Here is a 10,000-nt window from a genome sequence, read left to right on the forward strand (position 1 = left end):
ATGGAAGGATGGAGGTCAGGAGCCGTCTGCGTCTCTGGCGCCATCGAGTCACAGATCAGGGATCAGTCAAACTGTAAACACCCCACTGGTTGAGACGGGAGGCACGGTGAGACATGCGAGGGGAGAGTGCTGCTCCTGGATCAGGGTGTTGTGTGTTTAGGCGTCTGTGCAAATTGTAGTGAAGAATAAGTACTAGTAGGAGCCAGCAAATAGGGACAGAAAGAGAGAGAGAGAAGGATAGAGAGAGAGACTGAGAGAGAGAGAGAGAAGGATAGAGAGAGAGAGGGAAGAGTGAGGGACGTAGGCAGGCAGAGAGAGCGATAAAAGAGAGGCGCTACCAGGAGAGTGAGTGGAGGAGGGGTGTGGGATCGGGTTACTCATGGCCTGCCTGGCCGTCACTGGAGCAACGCAGCACGTCACGTCACGCAGCCAGAGTTCCCTACAGTAGAACACACTGAGTCATTCAGCCAGCATTAACCAGAGAGAGAGAGGGAGGGAGGGAGGGAGAGAGAGGGGAGAGAGAGAGGGAGGGAGGGAGAGAGAGAGGGGAGAGAGAGGAAGAGAGGGGGAGAGAGAGAGAAAGACTATGAGCAACTGAGAGAGAGTGGGAGAGCGCTAAAGAGAAAGATGGAAAAAGACTATGAACAAGTGAGCGAGAGAGAGAGAGAGAGAGAGAGAGAGAGAGAGAGAGAAAGTCAGAGATCAGTGTGTGAGAAAGAAGCAGTGCTCAAAGCCAGACAGACTTTTTTGAGTGTGAATTTTTATTTTTATCATAGGAGAGCGCTTTCTCACAAATGGCCGAGGCCTTCCAGCCTAGATGCTTCTAGTGAGACAGAGAGAGAGAGAGAAGAGAAGAGAAGAGAAGTGAGAGAAGTAAAGAGAGAGGCAGAGTACAAGAGGGAGAGCATTAGCCCACTCAAATGGAGACACACCACTAGGCTCCCCTCCTCCTCCTCCTCCTCCTCCTCCACCTCCTCCACCTCCTCCTCCTCCTCCTCCACCTCCTCCACCTCCTCCTCCTCCTCCTCCTCCTGCTCCTCCTCCTGCTCCTGCTCCAACTCCTCCACCTCCTCCTCCACCTGCTCCTCCTCCTGCTCCTGCTCCAACTCCTCCACCTCCTCCTCCATCTCCTCCTCCTCCTGCTCCTGCTCCAACTCCTCCACCTCCTCCTCCTCCTCCTCCTCCTCCTCCTCCTCCTCCTCCTCCTCCACCCCCCCCAGTCTCTCTGCAGTGCACAGCACCAGACTCCACCAGCCCACACCCTTCAGTGCAGCTGTGTGGACCCAGCATCCACGCTCCTGAGGGAGAACGCTGTAATGTTGCAGGAATGTTACACAATGTTACAGGAGATTATCTGGCAGCCCTACACTCAGAAAAAGAGGTGCCGTTTCCCACCCTTATGGGAACATTATAGGATTGTGATTGGTGCAGAACCCCCTTGTTTAAGCTAAGGCAGTGCTTATTGGACTGTTTAGAGAATGGTGATTGTGCTGTACACTCATTGGACGCAGTGTAGTGCCATGTGTCGCACCAGGCCAAGTGAAACAGCGCAGGCGAGGCCAGCTGGGGTGAGGTGCATCTCCCAAGGACGCGGTGGAGAAACGGGCTGGCTGGCTGCGGTGCAAACCCCCTGTTTGTTGGTCCAGGACCGAACAAGGAGGACACAGTCAGTCAGGGGACAGGATGAGGCGGTGTGGGGTTGGTTCAACACGGCTTTTTTAGTGGAATGGAATGGAGTATGAATGTTAAAGATGGAAGGGCAATTCGAATCGAAAGGTTCTCGATTAGGTCATACGTTTGGGTAGTTGTAGGGAATTTAGCAAGAAAGGAGAACTAAATGTGGTAAAGTTTGTGTTTGTAAAAACTGTGATGACAATTCAAAAAGTGAATTAAGCACTGAGAGATGTGTCACCCCAATATGAAGTTGATTACACGCTAAACGCTGATTTCAATTATGTCACATTTGATGAAATCCACATCATGCAGTGGATAAATTAGTTTGAACAAAAGTCTGGAGTGTTATATGCAACAGGCCTTTCAGTTCATTGACTCACTCAGCCATTTACGGAGGCTATGCTACATCCTGATCTAACATTCTAAACTTGAAAAAAACGCTACAAAACAATGTTTAGGACAATGTTCTTGCATGTGTAACACTGAGCTCCAAAAACAGAAATGGGTACAGGGTAAACTGGCGTACAGCTAGGGAGCCTGGGCAGGGCAGGGCTCTGGGCTGAAGGGGTAATGCTGGGCTGGGCTCTCTCTCAGGCAAGGCAGGAGTGTCTGCAGACGGCTAGGCAGACAGGTGGGGAAAGGGAAGAACCTGGAACAAATTGTTTTTGTCCCCGAGGCTATGTCTCACCAGGCACTGGAGAGAGGGAAAGAAAACAACACCAGAAAAACCTGGTTACTGTACACACACACACACACACACACACACACACACACACACACACACACACACACACACACACACACACACACACACACAGAGAGAAAGAGAGAGAGGGAGGGAGGGAGGGAGGGTGGATATTTTACGGTCATGTTCTGTCTGTGTCGTGATTGCATTATTGAAGCTCAATTAACACTGGGTGGGAGCGTGTTTGTGTGTGTGTGTGTGTGTGTGTGTGTGTGTGTGGTAGAGAAAGGAGATGTGTGTGGTCTGCCATACACACCCTGCACGTGTGTACTTGTTTAAGGAAGGAACACAGTGTCTTCTTTGTGTGTGTGCATATTTGTCTGGCTGTCTGTGTCTGTCACACTGACGCCGTTTCTGTTGTTTACCTTAGGTATGGGAAGATTGTATCCACAAAGGCCATCCTGGATAAAACCACCAATAAATGCAAAGGTGAGAGTTCATTGTAGTCAATTACAAATATTGACATGATAAATGATAGATATTACACTCATATATGGTTTATAAATATATTATTGTATATTGTATAATATCTGACTGCAAGCACATTTGTGTGTATGTGTGTGTGTGTGTGTGTGTGTGTGTGTGTGTGTGTGTGTGTGTGTGTGTGTGTGTGTGTGTGTGTGTGTGTGTGTGTGTGTGTGTGTGTGTGTGTGTGTTTTATAGGTTATGGCTTCGTTGACTTTGACAGCCCAGCAGCGGCACAGAAAGCTGTGACTGCCCTGAAAGCCAGTGGAGTGCAGGCACAGATGGCCAAGGTAAGAGAGCATCACACACACTCACACTCACACACACACTCTCACACACACACATGCACACACACACACACTCACACACACACACACATTTTACTTCTTTATTCTACAATGAGTCCGAAATTAAAAATAAGGACACACATTAAGCAGATGAATTGCTCAGACATGACTCAAACATGTACGTTAGTAATTAAAAAGCAGCACAATAAATCTTAATAATTCACAGCACCTTCTCCTTTAAATATGTCGAATTCCAATGATGTGTAAGATGCAGTACTTTAACAGGGCCAACTATTTTGCTTTCATTTTTGAAAACCGAACTACGCTGAGACCCCTAGTGACCAGCTTATGCACATGACCCAAACTGCCAAATATAGTTACAAGGAATTGACATTTGTAACCAGAACCAGAGATGTGTTGTACGCACAAAAACAAACACACACTTTTATCCTGCCACGCAGTGGCATACCACTTCTCACACACCTCAGTTAGTACCCTCTGAGGCGACTCCCGTCACACGGGTACACTCATATCGCTTCATAACGCCTCCACTCCTCAAACTCTTTCATTCCTATCCAGTGCTTTATCACCCTGCCTGTAGTCTGTGACCTATGAACTCTCACAGCTCCCCATCCAACCTCATGCAACTAGATTGATCTCCCATACTGGGCAGTGGCACTCATGTGCAACGACTTCACACACACACACACACACACACACACACACACACACACACACACACACTCCATCCTGGGCTCCATCTAAAGCTCCCTCGCTGAGTGCTGGAGTTAGTCCTGGCTAACAGTGGGCTGGAGGGCTTTTATAGAGGTTCCAGTGGTTTCTTTGTTTAGGCTTAAGTGATCTACAGTCCCCCCATGAAGTTATAGAGCTATCATTCACAAACATTTTCTCAAGTCACCAAGACGTTTGGCCCAGGCGATAGCTATTGTTATTGTAGTTTTATATAACTGCATAAACCACACAAACACACACGCACACACACACACACACACACACACACTCACAAGCACGCACAAGCATTCACACCCACTTTATACAGAGCCAAAGGTTAGCTATTCATTAGCTGCCCAGTTCAGACTTGGCGTGAATGCAAGACAAACTGTGCATTTATGATTGGGAATGTTTGCCTTTGTTCGTTAGTGGGTGCCATATAAACACAAGAATACCCGCTCGCACGCAAACACACACGGACACACACAAACACACACACACACACACACACACACACACACACACATAGACACACACATACACACAGACAACCACAAACTGGTGTTCACTCATGCGTGCATGCACAAACACACATATTAGTTATATAATGATGCAAAGATAGTGTGCGGCCACAGGCGATATGTAGATGTAAACAAGGCTGGCACAGATACACCTGAGATAAGGTTATGCATTGGGATATATATATACATAGATATAGATATATCTATGTATATATATATATCCCAATGCGTGACCTTATCTCAGGTGTATCACTTTACACATATACACATGCCACGAAATACACACAGACACACACAAACACCCATACAGACATACATCTGTATGTGTGTATGGGTGTTTGTGTGTCTGTGTGTGTTTCGTGGCAACCCCTATAGTCCATTAGGGGTCAAAAGTGATTTTAAGGAAGATAATCTGTTGACACGGCAAATGTGTGTATTTCAAACATGCTCACGCAGCATTTAGCTGGAAAAATGTGTTAAGTATAGTGGGAACTGACTGACTCACACACATACACTCAGACTCGCACTCACACACACACACATACACATACACATACATTCACACACACACACACACACACACACACTCACAGACACTCACAGACACGTACACGTACACATACACACACACACACACACACACACACACACACACACACACACACACACACACACACACACACACACAGAGAGAACAGTGTAGGAGGTCACTGCCAAACCGAGGACTTGTACGTACCAATTTCAACAGCTATTCTGTGCGGCAAGATCTGAGATGTAGCCAGATTGGTCTGTGTGCCGGCCTGTGCCTGGAAAGACCACGCAGAGGCTTCATTCTGCTCTCTTTACAGTACATATTTTAAGACCAAATAAATCAATCTGAAACGCTGTTTCTTGTCAGCAAGAATGCTATAATGTCTGTGGTTCAGTAGAACACAAAGTGTGTGGATGCTTTTCAGTTCTGGAAGTGAAACAAAAAACAACACACAACAACTAGAAGTCTACTCTAATCTTAATACTGATCATGATACTACCACTAGATGTCTACTGTAACCCTAATACTGATCATGATACTACCACTAGTCTACTGTAACCCTAATACTGATCCACCCCTACAATCCCCAACACCCCACAAATATTCCAAGCCAAGCAGCCATCATGACACCAAGAACAAACTTTTTGATCTGTTGGTTTGCCTGTTACAATACTGTAAATTTAGTGTGAGTGATCGGTGGTACAGTGGTTAGTCTGACCCAAATTAGATTTCTGGGCAGTGCAGGATGCCATTGTAAATTGCTTTGGATCCCTTTACATTAAGTACCAGACCATTACTGTAGCTGGGGGGAGGGAGAAGCCTAGGAAACAGAGGGATCGTGTAAAAATAGCCTGATGATTTGGGTGCGTTTTGGGTGCCTCCATTTCCCTGTCCCTGACGTGGATGTTTGTGCACACACATAAAAACGCATGTACGTAGATACACACCCCGTACCTGTGATGAATGCTAGCTTGACAGACAGGCTTAACCACCATCAGGTGTGTGTGCATGCGTACGTGCGTGCCTGTGTGTGTGTGTGTGTACACGTGTATCTGAATGTGATGGTGATAAAGATTCCACATAAACAGTAAAAGAATGAGAAAGGGATGGAAAGAACTATAGAAACGTTGAAGGCAAGGTAGAAGAAAAGAGAAAGAGAGACACAGAAAGCGAAAGAGAGAGAGAGAGAGAACATGGATGTTGGCTAAATGCCATGACCCATGGGGTTGGGTGGGGTGGGTGAATGCTTTACTGACTGTTAAAATATTTCTGTCCGTCAGTCATTCAGAAATTTTGGACGAAGGTTTGGACGACTCTTGATCGACTTTCTAAAATAGAGCTAAAAAAAACCCCAGAGGAACAGAAAATGTTAGGGAAGTGTCAGTGTTGCGTAAGTCTCTTTATCTGTGTGTTCACTCTCCTGACCACAAAGAAAAAAGAAAAAAAAAGACAAACACGCCTGCATGAAGACGCGCCAGGAATAGAACTGACATAATTCAGATACGCAGCTGTGTTTTTTTTTGTCTTCATTTTTTGGAACAATGTGCAACTTTCCTTTGAAGATAAAGGAATAGGAAGCATGGGAACAAGGCATAAGGTTAGAGAGAGAGAGAGTGAGAGAGTGAGAGAGAGAGAGAGAGAGAGAGAGGACAAAAAGGAGAAAAGGAAAGGGAATCTCGTCTCTTGGGAAGTTCATCTTAAGTACACCCTGTTGTCCTCCTATCCAGCCCCTCCCTCCTTCCCTCCTTCTCTCGTTCCTTCTCCACATTTTTGGTATTTCATCCATTATCATCATCTCTTTCTTCTCTCTCTTATTCAGTTCTGTATTTTGTTACACACTCCCTTGCTTTGTACATTTAACTGCTTATTTCCCATGTCTTTTGTTACACGCTCCCTTGCTTTATACATGTCACTGCTTATTTCCCAGGTCTTCTGTGTTTCTGTTAGGGTCCAGACTGTTGAATTTTTCTGGAGTCCTATAACTTGCATTCCACCACTCTTTTCTTCCATACTCAACAAGGGAACACACACAGCTCACATAAAGGCACACACTTGTGTTGGCCATGTACACTCATTTCACATCAAGGACACTTAGGTCCGGAAACTCAAACCTCCTTGCAGTTCCCCGGACAAAATTGACTAAAATGGGAGATCGTGCCTTCTCCTCACTGGGGCCACGACTCTGGAACAAGCTCCCGGAGAACATTAGGGCCTTAGATTCCCTCACTGCTTTTAAATCACACCTCAAACCCCATTTATTTATCTCTGCCTTCACCTAAAGTCCTGGTCTTTGTTTTAGTTTATTTTCTGTGTTGTTTTTAGAATGCATTGTATTAATTGCTCTGTCCAAAATTAGTCTGTTTTTAATACATATTATTCGATCTCATTATAATCATTAATTATTTTAAATTCATTTATTATCTTTTTTGGTATATTATATTATCCTATTTTCTGCACTTCATTAGCACTTCTATTGCTTTGTATTATTGTTGTTGTGACTGTCTATACTATGTTAAGCACCTTGAGATTTCTTTGTATTTTAAAGTGTGCTATACAAATAAAATCCATTATTATTATTATTATTATTACACGGCCTATGGTTTAAGAGTCTGCTTAAATCAGGCAGAGGACATTTTTAGCTACATGCTAAAACCTTTTAGAAGGTCCTTTTTAGCTACTTGTTTGCATGTTTACTGTTTATGTTCAAATTGTTAAGAATCTAGAGAGTTGAAAGTGCATTAAAGAGTGCGTCTAACCCTAATTCTCTCTCTCTCTCTCTCTTTCTCTCTCTATCACACCCTCTCTCTCCATCCTTCTGGCTCTTGCCCTCTCTCTGTGCCTTTCTTCAACTTTCTCTCTCGCTTTCTCTCTCACCCTCTCTCTCTTCCTCTGGCTCATGTCATCTCTCTGTTTCTTTCTGTCTCTCTCTCTCTCTCTCCCTCTCTTTTGTGTCTAATCCCTTCCCGCCTCAGCAACAGGAGCAGGACCCCACTAACCTGTACATCTCTAACCTGCCCGTGTCCATGGATGAGCAGGAGCTGGAGGCCATGCTCAAGTCTTTTGGGCAGGTCATCTCCACGCGGATCCTGCGTGATGCCAACGGCACCAGCCGCGGAGTGGGCTTTGCCAGGTGAGGCCAGGACCTGTAGTTGATCCTCCCCACCCCTAGGTGGAGCAACATGATGTAAGCTTGATATAGGGATTGTGACTGGGAACCCTCTGGTGGAGGTACATATCTGGAGCTAGGCTTTCTGTTGAAGTGGACTTGAGTTTAAGGAAGCTTTTCTCAGATGGTATTTAAGGATACTGTTCTCAGATCAGCTGTTTTGAGATGACTGTGATCAGAAGGCTAACAGTCTGGGTAATTAGACATGCTTGATTATGTGACATTAAATTGAAGAAAGCTGAATTAGTTGTTGCTCATGTAGGATCATTATAAAACCAAACTCATCCATATTATCAAATGTATAAAAGTGCACTGTTTGTGCAGCTTCAATGGGTGTAAAAGGTGACATTTGTTTTCACATGTGTGTGCATTTAGATATCTTTTCATGTTGGCATTTGTTAACTGTTCTGAGAATGTTCCGCGCTTGTGTTCCAGGATGGAGTCAACAGAAAAATGTGAGGCCATCATTCAGCATTTTAACGGCAAATACATCAAAACTCCTCCCGGGGTCCCAGGTGAGGCTCGCAGTGGTCGCTGCACCTGCACACAAACACGGCCCCTCAATCTCAGGGATTAGAAATCGTGTCCCTTCTTCTCAGGGATTAGATGAGGAATCGCGTGTCTATTCTCAGGGATTAGGAATCGCGTGTCTTTTCTCAGGGATTAGGAATTGTGTGTCTTTTCTCTGTTTATTCAAACCTCCACTTGGTTGGCACTAGATTTGTCATTATCATCTGTAGTATGTCTACAGAACTGTGAACTAAAACTGTGTCTTAACACTGCATTTCCGTGGCCACATAATCAAAAGTCATTTATATTCTAAGTGGGGTTTTTTTTAATTAGAAGAGATTTTGAAATGTCATTAAAATGGTCCAGTTAAAATAAAGTTAAGTTTTTTCATCTAAAAAAAAGAAACATGCCTCTAGCAGAGACGAAAAAAACGGACTGCGTTTCTCAACACAGCCATGCATCCCCTACATCACATAGGTTTGCTTTAGGCACAGTGTACATTTTTATTTTAAATTCCGTCTTTGGTAGGGTTACAGTTTGGTTTGTATGCAACAGTATGTATAGTGGAGAGGGAAACATCTATACTGCTTGTTCAAGAAGCCGACTTTAAAGGGCAGTCACTGGCTGTTTGTAAACCTGTAAAGCTGTTCTTTGACCTGTTCAACATTTTCAATTTTGTTTTCACGAATGCCCATTTCTTTGAATTGTTTGAAATCCCTTAGGGGTCTGAAGGCCATTGTAGAAACCTTCTTTTCTTAACCTGGTGTTCAGGCTGTGCTTATGCAACTCCCACTAGTATCTTAGTTCAACATTTTCAGTGTTCATTTCAATGTTCCCTCCTCTCAGTGCCCACGGAACCCTTGCTGTGCAAGTTTGCGGATGGGGGGCAGAAGAAAAGGCAGAACCAGGGGAAGTACCTGCAGAACGGACGGCCTTGGGCGAGAGAGAACGAGGCGGTGAGCATGGGGCACTCTGGGACATCAGCTAGTTTTCTCTGGTTCTTTTTTAAAATGTTAAATGATGGGAAACTAATGAAGCCTATTCTGCAGGTATGAAATATGAAATGAGGGTTAGGGTCAGAGTAGACACTGCTGTAGGTTAGTTACTGTAGTAAACACACACTCCAGGCTGCAACAAGAACCACATCACCGCTATACCGCAGTACTGTCACCGCCATTGCTGTCATAACAGGGCCCCCCCCCCCCAACCTCTGAGAGTGCTGCCATCGTCATGTAGTTTGTGGCTTGGTCTATAGACTTGTCTAGACATATTTGGATACACATAACATTTTGCACACACATCACGATATTGTAACCCTTGGGGCGACTGACCATTTAATTGCTTGGAAAACACAAATTAAATATGTAA

General features: G+C 44.8%; 1 protein-coding gene across 2 annotated transcripts in view; it reads left to right on the plus strand.

The window, feature by feature from the left end:
• Window positions 1–10,000, plus strand: part of rbms2a (RNA binding motif, single stranded interacting protein 2a) — a 44,536-nt gene that overhangs the window by 28,400 nt on the left and 6,136 nt on the right. For both annotated transcript variants that reach the window (XM_031567703.2, XM_012836295.3), the window contains exons 3-7: window positions 2,790–2,848; window positions 3,083–3,174; window positions 7,929–8,086; window positions 8,558–8,637; window positions 9,479–9,588. In XM_031567703.2, the coding sequence (XP_031423563.1) occupies window positions 2,790–2,848; window positions 3,083–3,174; window positions 7,929–8,086; window positions 8,558–8,637; window positions 9,479–9,588 (499 nt within the window). The remainder of the gene's footprint in view (window positions 1–2,789; window positions 2,849–3,082; window positions 3,175–7,928; window positions 8,087–8,557; window positions 8,638–9,478; window positions 9,589–10,000) is intronic.

Source organism: Clupea harengus, chromosome 5 (assembly GCF_900700415.2).
Source record: "Clupea harengus chromosome 5, Ch_v2.0.2, whole genome shotgun sequence".
NCBI classification, from domain to species: domain Eukaryota; kingdom Metazoa; phylum Chordata; class Actinopteri; order Clupeiformes; family Clupeidae; genus Clupea; species Clupea harengus.